We start from the raw sequence: 12,603 nt of genomic DNA, 5'->3' as shown, positions 1-12,603 counted from the left end.
TGGCTCTTGTTTGCCCCTGGGGACTGTGAAGTAGGGATCAGCAGCTTATGGTAATGCAGTGTACTGTAATTAGCGAAGGCATCCAATTCTCAAGCAAGTTTGTGTTTTTTTCCCCTCAAAAACGAAAGAATTTGCACATCTATGATTTACTACTGCAAGGAACCAAGATGAAAGAGATTGCAGGTCATTTTTTGTACACAGTGTGGCTCTAAAGGTGTTGACATGCGCACCAAACAAAATATTTCTGTGCTGTGGAGTGACTGCACCAGGAAACAAAATGCTGTGTAATCAACACCCCCGGCCCAATTACACTGGGATTTCTGGAATTCTCACATTAAAAAGTCACCCTCACTCCACAAGTAAAACAATGTAGAGTGTTGTTTACCATCCGCAACTTCTGGGCCACAAGAGTCAGCAGCTGTTGAGATACATTTTCACACAATCCTAGTAATAGTTTGTATGTATTCAGAGCAGATGAAATAAGCTAAAAAAAAAAAAGTGTGATCAAAGCATATGTAAAACACACACACACACATATGCTTTCAATGACACGTGCCTTCATGTGCGTTGGTTTGGTGTTTTTTCCTTCGTCTTTGACTCGATTAAAAACGGAAAGAAACGAAGCATATTACATTAATAAATTGCAGCATATTAAAGACAGTACTGACTGATCTAAATTATATCGATCTGCTTTCATTCTGAAGTCACATAATTTCGAATTAAACAGAATAGGATAGAATGGACATTATAAAGAAAAGTAAAGGGAAAATCTGATAAATCCAGCAGAGCTATCCGTGCAGGAAGATTGGGAGCGAGCGAGCGAAAGAGAGGGAGAGAAGGGGCGCGTAGAGACTTTTGGTTAAGGAGAGGGGAGGAGAGAAGGCACAGGGAGGGAGTAGGAGAAAGATCCGGGGAAAAAGTTTGAAAGGGAAAAAAAGACGTTTCGGTGGCCGCCGGTTTGCTAGGAAAAGGACAGTCGGAGGTAGAAAGAGGAGGCATAGAGGACAACTGCGTGCCTGTGTGGAGTTTTACCGCTGCCAGGAAGCCGCTGGGCACGCGCCTGCTCGGGACGGGGGATTATAGATGAGCTTGACTTTAAGATGAGGAGCGAGCCCATTCTTTTCACTTCCAGCAGGGGTGAGTGGCTTAAGTTGTCCATTTTTTACCGTGAAAAATTGAATGCGGCTTGGTTTTCTAGCAGCAATAAACCTGTTAAAATGGAAGGTTACTTAAAGCGACTTTATTACGATGTATCTCTTGTACAGTAGGATCTCCTCGACGTTCAAACTGAAAGCCAAGAAAAATATGATTTTCCCGGGGCTGCTAGTGTACTCAGTAACAAAGATTACCTATCGATAACGTTTGTTTTAGCCTCCTTGCCAACTTTTATTCTTCTTCTGTTGTAGTTCAGATTGTGTATTCTAGAAATCTGTGCATGCATCAGATTGGTGCACGCGCGCCGTTCAGCACATACGCAAGCGCAGAAAAAGGCCACAAATAAAGAATGTTTGTTAAAGGTATGCTGAAAGAGGGCACGGGGAAGAGACTGCGGAGAGACAGTTGGCTCCTCGCAGTGTCAGTGGGGTTGTGGTCGCTTGATAAGTGTCTATGTAGTATATGGACTTTATGCCGGACTCCGTTCAGTCATCTGGCAATGTAATGTAGCTCTGACTACAGAAATGAATCCCTTTATAAATGAGAAAGCAATCTGTTTTGGTGATTCTGGTCTTCAAGAGTTTGACCTCATAATGTTGCATACCAGTAGTTAAACTGATATAACTAGACTCAGCTTTTGGGCTGACTTCATTGCTGCCACCAGTGAAACTTGGTGGTGTGATCATAAAATTGACAGAAGCATACCTTTCATTGGTTCACCTTTATTTGTCATTAAAGCTCATTGTACTTTACAAGCACAAGGAGTACCTTTTCAGATATTTCACCATTTTATCAATTTTCTTTTGTAATTACCCCCTATTATGCAACCCAATTCCTTTCTTTCTGGCATGGAGCTTAAAAGCAAGTCTGTTTCTTATTACCTCATTGTTGCTAGACAGCAGATCCACATACATCAACAACATGTGCAGTATCCATCTCTGAAAATAATCTTTAAAAATCAGAGTACTTTCAAAAGTACTCAGAAAAACTGGAGGCTTGCTCTTACTGCACACTTGGAGCTGAGCAGTTAGGGGATAAATTGAGGAGTATTACCCTTATCTTTGTCTGCCTGAGATTTTGAGACAACAAACTCTGGCTCTCTAGACTTGGTTGCAACAGCAGGATAACGGTAAAGCAACCTATTTAGTCGAAAATAGTCACTTTGTCACTGTGTATACTAACAGTTGTGTTACTGAACTGTTTTTTTCATCTTCTTATCCATTTAGCTTTATACAGCTGCCAGTACTCAGACAGTTATTACACAGTCCAGGTCAGTGTTAGGGCAACTCCACCCTGAAATCAGAGGTTTTCTAACACAACCCTGGAATGACAACACAAATGCTCAATATCTCTCACTTGTCCTCATGTGGTTGTGAAGTGAGTGCACAATAACAGGACCAATGCTAGCAGCTGCAAGGGTTTCGGGTGGCCCAGCAGTGCTTCAGTGCCTGGCATTTGGTGAGGTTCGTACAGACATCTATTGTGTACTACTGAAGCATGCAGTATATAATATTTTTGTTCAACCAGTGTGGATATAGAAGAGCCAGTATGCAGGTATAAAGTAGATATCAAAACTCAGCTAGGTCCTCTAGTTTCCCAGCTCAGGATTTTCTATGATACAGTAACAACACATACTGCAGTCTTTGCTGAAATTTAAATAAGCAATCTTGATTTTCTCTTAATAATACTAAGAAAAACTGATTAGGGCTCCTGGAGTGGAGCTTTGTTCTGTATTCTGGAAATAAACCCGACAGGTTGGGTTACAGTAAACATTGTCCTAATGCATTTAGAGGAATTCAAAGAATTTTTTTTTGGGGGGGGGAGTAGTAGTATCAATTTATGCTTTTTTGGTTTGTTTTTATTGGTTGGTGTTGTTTTATGTTGTATTGGTTTATGATGGTGTTCACTGATTGGAACTTCTTAGTTTAAACAGTGTTGGAAACACTGTCTATTACTATAGAGGCCAGCCATGAGGTTTTACCTTGCAGGACAGTGATGATAACTATGGCATTTGTTTTTCAGGTCAAAATGTCACGCCTGATAAAGAGCAAACTTGTCATTGTCACAGACTTTCAAAATTAATCTTCCTCTTTATCAACTTAGCTGTGAATGTATACAACATTTTAGTCAAATACCTTAAAACTGCAATTGATAGTTCTATGGTTTTTCTTATACATTAGTTTGATTCCTTAGCCAAAGGTTCCTCAAAGAACTCATATATAGATATGAGATATAAATGTGGGCAAGCCCCCGTTTAGGGTCATCTTCTCTGGCATGCCCCAAAATTTCAAATGTGGCTTCTATTAAGTCCACTTCTGATCACATGTGCCATGTGTTTTATCTGAGTTTCTTGTGAAGGTTTTTTGCTGGTGATGAAAATCGAGATTCAGTTTACAGCAGTTTTCACTGGAAGAGAGAGAAGTGAGACCAGGGGCAAGTTCACAATTTTGTTTTTTTTACTTTAAAGGGGTTATGCTCCCACCATGAATTCCTGCTCCAGGGTGAAGCTGTCAAGTGTGGTGTCCTACTGAAAAACACTCAGCAGAAATAACCTATTGTGATGCATACCAGAGTGCCATTGAAAAGATTTTTTGTCCAATACAGTCATCACTCACCACCTGCCCTGTTTGTCAGAATTGCCTTCCTGCGATTTTTCTGCTTCCTGAAAATGAAACACAAGTTCTAAGACTGTGCTGACACACTGGAGGAGATCTAGTGCAAGAACAAAGGGACATATTGGGACTTCTACAGAGTGACCTACAAATGGTAGAAGCTCAGAAAAATAGTACAGGAATGCACAAGAAGATGATCCTCAATGGAGATCAGCCAAATTTAGCTCATGCATATGTTTTCTAGATAAATCTTTCTTTTTTTTTTTTTTTTTACCTTGCTGCAGTTGTGGCAGTGGAAACAGTGGAACAGTGTTGATTGATACTAAACATAAAACATACAAAACTGCAGTGACATTTTGCAAACAGTAATGGCCGTCTCACTATATAGCAATTTGGTGATAATCAATGCATTGCTGTTGTTTTTGATGCTGTTGATGTTGTTTTCCTAGCTTCCCTTTGTCTATGCTATCTGCCAATCCTAACCCTAACCCACTGGATCGGACGCAGCTCATAGCCAAAGATGTTAACCCTAACCCTATCTTAACCTGTACTCTAAAAAAAAAGTGGATAATTTTTTGGGGACAACCGTTTAATGAAAAGCAAAATTGCATACTTTAATTATCTAGGTCAGAGTTGGGATCATTACCAATCGTAACTTGGGTTAGCAGTCAAATTTGAGCAACTCTTTGCTTCTAAAACATCTCTGATCTAATGGACCCTGGCTTGCTTTCCTGTCTATGTCGTTTTGAGCTGGTGGTGGATTTGAGGCAATCATAGCAAACCAAAGTCAATGTCAACGGTCTCTTTTAGCAAGTCCATGCTCAATAGCTTTCCCATTTATGGGGTGCTGTGCTTTGGGGGCAAATACAAGTGTTAAAGTGTTTATTGCCACTTATTATTGCAGCTTTCCTCACAGAAACTCTGAGTCGACAAGCAATTAATTGGAGTGTGTGTGATGTGGGAACGGTGGGTACATGGTGTCACCGTACTGGCCTGCCTCGCTCATTTGGTTCTCCTTCCATGCCTCATTCACCCCAATAGTGATTAAAGTTTAAAAGCTTTCATCTGTCAGACGCGTGAGCCTCTTCCTTTTTTTGGTGATGGATCCCAGCAGTGGAGAGGAGAGATGAGGAGAAATGACTTTGTAATTTCTCCCTCCTTCCCTGCAGAGTTGGCCTGTCAGTAAGCTGGCATGTGGGAAGAGAGACTTTAATTTTGAGCCGACTAATCATAGCCCTCCCAGCCTTACCCCTGTGTCAATATGCATCTGGAAAAACACAGGGAAAAAGAATGGGGAGCGAAAGCCAAGCTCAAGCACAATTCAAAGGACCCCAGTGTATGCCAAATAGCACAGTATGATATGGCATACATCCAGCTGGCAGCCTGTTAGTAGCCTACTGATTTAACGTCATCAAACAAGCATTTGCCTTTGGACTCGTACTTTAAAGAAGTTAAAATAGTTCTGCTTATTGCAAGCATATATGATTGCCTTGAAAATTTGTATGCATTAGGAGGAAATCACTTCTGATGAGTCTCACTGGTCTTCAACAAGCTTATTGTAATAGGATGAGTGCATTCACTTGTTAGCCTGTCTGCCTTTAACAAAGCTTTTAGGATTGCAGTACAAGACCAAAGCTGCCTTGGTGGGGTGTCATAATAGGAGGATAAGGGTACAGGGAGCTGTAATTTTTGCAGTTTGAGCGTTTGGTTGTGACTGTGTAGCTGCTGTTTACACTCGCACAGATAAGAGTGCCTCTGTGTCCTGTTTCTATAGGTGGTGTTTAATAAGTAACTGATGAAAAGACCAAAGACTTCTATCACAGTCAGGACAATGGGTGAATGGAAGGTACACCCACAGGAATCTAATTTGCCTTATTTTAATTCATTTTCGTTTCACAAGCTAATTTGTTATTTGGTGTTCATCCATACATCATCAAGCTTTAAATCAAAGTTAGACAGGCTTTAGCTATTTCAGATTGAAAAAGGGGCAACCATGCATGATGAATTTTGTATTTTCAGTGTTTTCCACACGTAGACTTTATTTGGAGACTGAGGTTAGTATTATTATGTCTGACTGAACGACGCTGTTTGTGATCAGACATAGCTGATCACAGTGTTCAGCCGCTACTAACCAAATGCCAGTTTTATCTATAGCCTGGCTCGCTGACCTGTGAGCCAGTGTAACCAGAACCTTTAGGAAGTAGAGAACTGGTTTATGTGATGTTACTCTGAGCTCACCAAGGCTACAGAGCAGAACAAGAAACACAGCTGCCAACTTTAGCCCATGACGGTGAAGTTAAGTTGAATTCATATATGATACGAGAGGCAAACTTCAGACACAACGACTGTGTTTAACTATTAAATGGAAGTTTTGAGTTAAATTAAAGATCTCATCCAAGGTGTCCTGGGATGAAATAGGCAGCATTGTGGAAAATTGATGCCAAGGATGCCCAAATGCAGCTGTAAAGTCCATATTCTAGGACGTCCAATCTTCTAGATTTCTCTTTACCAAATGTAGAAGCTGTGTACTACAGTTTGGGACTCAGTGGGATCGATTTTTCAACTTGCTGTGACCAACCTGGTGCTAATAACAAAAGGTACGGTGCATGGCAAACAGACTGGTTGTTATATTGCTTTTTTCCTAGTCTATTTGAGTAATTTATAGAACTTGCCTCATTCACACAAGATGGCTGCCCCCCCCAAAGCCTGGTTCTGCCAGAAGGTTATTCCTGTTAAAAGTGAGTTTTTCCTTCCCACTGTCACCAACGTGCTTGCTCATAGGGGGTCATATGATTGTTGGGTTTTTCTCTGTATGTATTATTGTAGGGTCTACCTTACAAAATAAAGCACTTTGAGGCGACTGTTGTTGTGATTTGGCGCTGTATAAATAAAATTGAATTGAATTGAATTAATTTAGTAGATGATGTGTCCTGCCTCCTGAGCTATCACAACCTGTGGAAACTCAGAATTTTCCAGTGAAATTACTTTGTGTTGAATGTGCCTGAGTTCTCAGACAGTAAATCAGAGACGTGTGCCTGTGAAAACTCCAGTCCACTACCTATATCTGAATTGAGCCATTTTGTGGATGAAACAAACGAGGATGCTTAGTAGACCTACAACCTCTATATGCTCACCAGTAGGGCTGTGCGATATGACCAAAATCTCATATCCCGATATTAAGACATCTATCGTCCGATAACGATATAAATCACAAAAATGTAACATTTTCTGTAAATTCTGTGAATGTCGGGCAGCTCGACTTGCGTGAAGTGTTTCCAGCTGGGCGTCGCGTACCTGGAGTCGAGTGTTTTAACTGATGCATGAAACGATACATTTTTAGACATAGGTTGTAACGGCTGTCGTTTTCTGCGGGGAAAAGCCTGTTCTAACGTTTGAGTCTAAGGTTTATTTTTTAGCACTTAGCGGCTCTTTTTTGCTTCTCATCCGTAAATACTCTGCATCTTTCACGTGATTCAGTTTATTTTGAAAAGTCTCAGCAGGATCTTGAGCTTTATTGTGAAAGGTTTATGTGGAAAATAAACAAGCAGACACGAGGTGGTTTTACCGTCGTTGTTGCTACTGACAAGGCATAAAAACAAGCGCTTGTCTGTCTGTAGTGTGGTTATATTAAATATAAGAGAAAGAGAGAACTTTAGGAAATTAATATAGCCACTACAGTGACCATCAAAATAATGAAAAAATATTGCCGTAGACAATATTATTTTGCGACACCACGAAACAAACGATAGCGTAAAATGAAACGATAGACGTTTTTATATCGTCATCCGATATATATCGTTATATCGAACAGCCCTACTCACCAGTCAAAAACCGTGTATAATGTGACACTCATTTCTCACACTCATGCATCTACAATTCCCAGTCCAATCAAGAAAGCCTCATGTCCTCCATTCCCACCAGAAAATCAAAACTTAAAGCAGGAACGTCTCCCCCTCCACATCCCTTCACCCCATCTTTCTTTTTTTGTCCCATGGTTTTTAGCTGAGCTCCCTCTAATTATCTTTTTAAAAGAGATACCAAAGGGTGCATCATTACGATCCCCAAATATTGTTTGGTTTTAGAACTTGCTTTGGGACCAGTCATCCATCTCCCACCATATTTCCTCCTCTCTTATCATCTCTAAACCTCCATCAGCACTTCCCTATCCCATCACCTTTCTTTTTCTTTTTCTCCTTTTCACGTCAGGGTTTTGCACATGTGTGTTTGCGGTCTGGGAAACATCTGCTCCTACGGTAAACCACCTGTACAGTTCGATAGCAATCAGCCCTCCTCTGTGATGTTTGCTTGGCATGCCTGATGGAAGATAGAAAACACACAAACCTCATAATTACAGACCTGAGAAATGGGGCGGGAGCAAGGCAGCTTGTCTTTCATCATAAGTTAATGCAGCATCACCCGTCCTCTGTTCTGTTCAGAACTCTCCCTCTCGCTTGGTGTTCATCCAAATTGGGTCTTTAAAAGTCTTTATGAAGCATTTATGACTGGTAATAGCACACAACTTTCACAGCTTTTCACCAGCAGTGGAAAGGGAAAAAACAGTACACAAGGCTTCCAGTATAGGACTAAAATATCTGTATGTAGCGGAAGACATTTAAGAGTTATTTTTATCTGATAAATTCTAAAGTGAAGCTGAGAAGGGCAGTGAAAATTCAGATGGTAAGCAGTTACATTTACAAGTTGGAGTTACGAAGGAGTTATCAGAGTGGAAAGGCAGATGATACTCTTTCTTTTTCCCCCAAAATATTAAGAATTTTTCAGCTTGTCTGTGTGATGGTTTTTATGTAATCATGTGACAAATAAATACCTTCCAGCATTACCCTGTGTTTTGGTGGCATGTTGGAAGCAGTAACCATGACGATGCCAGACCATAAAACCAACCTTAATTAACAATAACCACCTTCTTACTGTAACACTAAACCCACAGTGCAGTTAAGCTTCCCAAAACCGCAGAAAGTGCACTTTGACAATGACTGGGTGTTTGGAACTGTAAGTCTCTGGCTTCTCATGCATCTTTTAGGTGCACAAGGACTCCTTTAAAATCTGTTACCTGCCACAAAATAGCAGTTCTGGTTAAGCTGACCTGGTATGGCAGACAACATATTCAGCTGATTCAATTTTGGAAAAAATAGTCTGAAAACATTATTGAGTCAAGCCCTGAAGTTTGAAGAACAAACAAAGGAAATATACTAGAAATCAATTTATTTGTTTGTTCCTGAGATTATTGCTTTTATTACAAGTAAAGCTAATCAGAATCATCATTTTGTATGCTCTTGGTATATTTTGTATTGTTTTGCCATTCAAAGCGTTTTATGGTTTTTTGTTAGAAATATAAACCCTACTCCTTGTTCGCTTTTGGCGCAGTGCATTTATACTCCCATCCAAGACTTAAGACCTTTATGGTGTCTGTATGGCCCGCTTATCCAAGTAAACTGAGCCCATGCTGATTTACAAAAGTGGCATGGCTTTATGATTATGATGTGGATTTGGTATTAGAGTGACTTGGACCATTTTCTTAAAGAAAAAAAACAATTCAGTTCAATTCAGTTTTATTTATACAGCGCCATATCACAACAACAGTCGCCTCAAGGCGCTTTACATTGTAAGGTCGACCCTACAATAATACATACAGAGAAAAACCCAACAATCATATGAACCCCTATGAGCAAGGACTTTGGCGACAGTGGGAAGGAAAAACTCCCTTTTACCAGGAAGAACCCTCTGGGAGAACCAGGCTTTAGGGAGCAGCCATCTGCTGTGACCTGTTGGGGTGAGAGAAGGAAGACAGGATAAAAGACATGCTGTGGAAGTGAGCCAGAGATTAATAACAAGTATGATTCAGTGCAGAGAGGTCTATTAACACATAGTGAGTGACATAAATAGACTGAAGAATAAATACTCAATGCATCATAGGAATCCCCCAGCAGCCTACGCATATTGCAGCATAACTAAGGGAGGATTCAGGGTCACCCGATCCAGCCCTAACTATATGCTTTAGCAAAAAGGAAAGTTTTAAACCTAATCATAAAAGTAGAGATAGTGTCTGTTTCCCAAATCCAAACGGGAATAATTCCAGTTCTAATAGTTGACGCATTTCAGCAGTCTGTGTATGTCGAGGCAGATCCTGACCTGAAGACCTGTCAGATACTCAAACTAAACACGTCTTCGAAGTGTTAAAGACGCTGCTGGTAACAAGAAACAGACACCTGGAATATGTGGTGCAGGATAGCGACTGTCAGTATCCCGTCAATCATAACAGCTGTATTCCAGGAAGAGGGCAGAAAGCCCTCCTCTCTCTAACCTTGCTAAGCATTTTTGCACAACAAAGCCGCAGGCTCTCAAGTTCTACATGATATACAAACGTGACCCCTATGTCTCGAACATTCAAACACAGTCCTCACTTAGGAAAACCCCCTTTGTTCTAAATACCTGGCAGTGAAAACATCCCTGTTAGTTGTCTAGGTGTTTTTAGTGTGTGTATAGGGATTAATGTTTTGGAAAGAGCACATATTTTTTGTCATGGAGACCGACTGCTAACACAGCAGATGTGGTTTGGGGTACATGTGAAGAATGTATGCAGATATCAGAAAACTGACTAAAATATTTATGGCATTAGAATCAAAAAGCTAGAATACATGACACAAACACATGCACTGCCTTTTATGTTGAGTACAATGAAGGGCATTATGGAAATGGAAAAATGAGGCTGAATGAACAGGGTGAGATGTGGAAGAAAGGACGTGGGCAGTTTGTTTGCACAACCTGTTTTTTTTGTTGTTTTTTTTTAAATTTTATTTTCCTGCTTAGGCCTTGTTTGAGGGTGGTCCTTGCCTCCACCTCTTCATTTTCTCTGCCATCTTTGGTGAACTGGAAAGCTCACTTTGGGTTTTTAATGGCACACATGCGCACAGGTTGAGTTTTTTGGCCACCCCTGTGGAGGTAAAGTTGCACACGTTCCACAAAGCTCTACGAAGCAGTAAATGGAGCAGTAAATAGCTGCTTGGCTGTTCACAGTGTAGTACAAAATCAGGTAGTGCTGAAAGTGATCCAAGGAGCGTGTACCTTCGCAGTGAGGGATGTTACTACTTGTTTTTCTGCAAGTACAAAGTGATAGTGTAGGTAAATTGCAAGTAATCTTTCTGCTGTAAAAGGATTTAAAGCACTCAGACTTACAGATATTAGGGGTTGATTGTTGGGTTTTCTCTGTATTATCGTAGGGTCTTTACCTTACAATAGAAAGTGACTTCAGGCTTTGAGATTGTGATTTTATTGATATATAAATAAAACGGCATTGAAATATGTTTTTCCATTGTTGGCTTGGGAGTTGAATATTTTTTGTTGTTACTGTCATCGTTCATTGCAGTTTTAGTGGTATTACATGCACAAAGGGAGGAAACATGTTACTCCATGTTAGTCTCCCCATCACCCTCACTTCCTCTGTTTATCTTTCACCCCAGCCCCCCTTTTCTTCACCGGACTCTCCTGTAGTATAATCAGATTATGTGAGGAATGAATGAAAGTGTCTGCGTATTCAGTGTTGCTAACAGCTAACAGCTCTCTAACAGTCAAGCAGCTATAAAAATGAACCGTGGGTGCACTGGATACAAACATCTATTGATTTTATTGTCATAACACTGAGATATTAATATGAAGAGCATTAATGCTTTTTGCCAGCTACCTGCACTCTCATCTGTTTTTGTTTAGTTAAATGCTTCTGGGAATTGTGATTACGTGTGGTACTCAGACCTGTTTTGAATGAGATATATGAGGTCTGTTACGTCATGACTTACATCTGTTATAAAATAGCCTGAAATAGTCTTAATGGCACATACTAAGACATACTAAACTGCTATGACATTTGGCACATGGGTTAGCCATTAGGTCAGCTTATCTCCTGTGCATGTTGCTCAGATATCGGTTAAGCTGATTTCATTTGATTATATGGAAACGCGAACATATCACAGCTTGCTTGGCAGCAAGTCCTGTCTTTATGTTTGATGCTGCTGTCTCCCATAAAGATTTAGTGCACAATTTTTTGTGCCATGTAACACAAGTTTAACTTTTCAAAATCACTACTATCAATATTAATCAAAACAGTTTTGAATAAAATGGGAATATTTTTGAAAAATCCAGACTTTTAACTTTAACTAACTACTAACTACTTCATCTTCGGTTCCCCATGGCTTTTTTCTCATTTTGGGCCTGGAGAAGTGTATTAAAGTCAGGTTCAGTGTCGTCACTAAGATCTCACTAAGAGATGTCATTCTGCAGCCCCAGAAAACAAAAACAGTAATCTATTCTCTGACGGGGAGAGTTTAAAACCTAAAAAAAACCTAGTTTGTAGATGCACAAAAAGTCTTTTCCAGTAAATTTGCCAGGTTAGTCTGCCCAGCAGCTGCTGTCAGATTGTTTCTGAATCACGCTCTGACATTCAGTGACTCGACGTTGTCACAGAAGGCAGTAACCAAAAGAAAGTCCTCATTAACTCCACTTAACTTTTTCAGTCTGCAGCTGCTGTCAAGGATGATGCAGTGCCTTTTGATACAATCAGGTGTTTACAAAAAGCTTTACTGAGCTGGGACCCTCATCTTGAGACAGTGCTTCTTATCTGAGTGTCTGTGCAAAGCGTGGTATCTCAGAGTCACGCTTCTGAGCCCAATCAAATGCTGTCAGATCAAGTGTGTGGAGTGTGTGAATCACTGATACCTTGATCTCATACCTCATCTGCGAGCTATGTTCTGTATTCGGTTTCCCTGCTTTTGTTGTGCTCTGTGTGGGAAGCTGCTGGTGTATTTTTCACCTGCAGCTATAATTCCAT

The 12,603-nt window shown here is 40.4% G+C and overlaps 1 protein-coding gene across 5 annotated transcripts in view; it reads left to right on the top strand.

The window, feature by feature from the left end:
- afap1 (actin filament associated protein 1) overlaps positions 1–12,603 on the top strand; it is a 94,106-nt gene that overhangs the window by 38,961 nt on the left and 42,542 nt on the right. Inside the window, exon 1 of one of the 5 annotated variants that reach the window (XM_025899358.1) lies at positions 852–1,137. The exons of 2 other annotated variants lie outside the window; for them this stretch is intronic. In XM_025899358.1, the coding sequence (XP_025755143.1) occupies positions 1,101–1,137 (37 nt within the window). In that variant the 5' untranslated portion in view covers positions 852–1,100. Of the gene's footprint in view, positions 1–851; positions 1,138–12,603 lie in introns of those variants that run through there. 2 more of the 5 variants (XM_025899352.1, XM_005463995.4) reach the window with 2 other exon arrangements.

Source organism: Oreochromis niloticus, linkage group LG3 (assembly GCF_001858045.2).
Source record: "Oreochromis niloticus isolate F11D_XX linkage group LG3, O_niloticus_UMD_NMBU, whole genome shotgun sequence".
In the NCBI taxonomy this organism is placed as follows: Eukaryota; Metazoa; Chordata; class Actinopteri; order Cichliformes; family Cichlidae; genus Oreochromis; species Oreochromis niloticus.
This window is presented reverse-complemented; position numbering and strand designations above follow the sequence as displayed.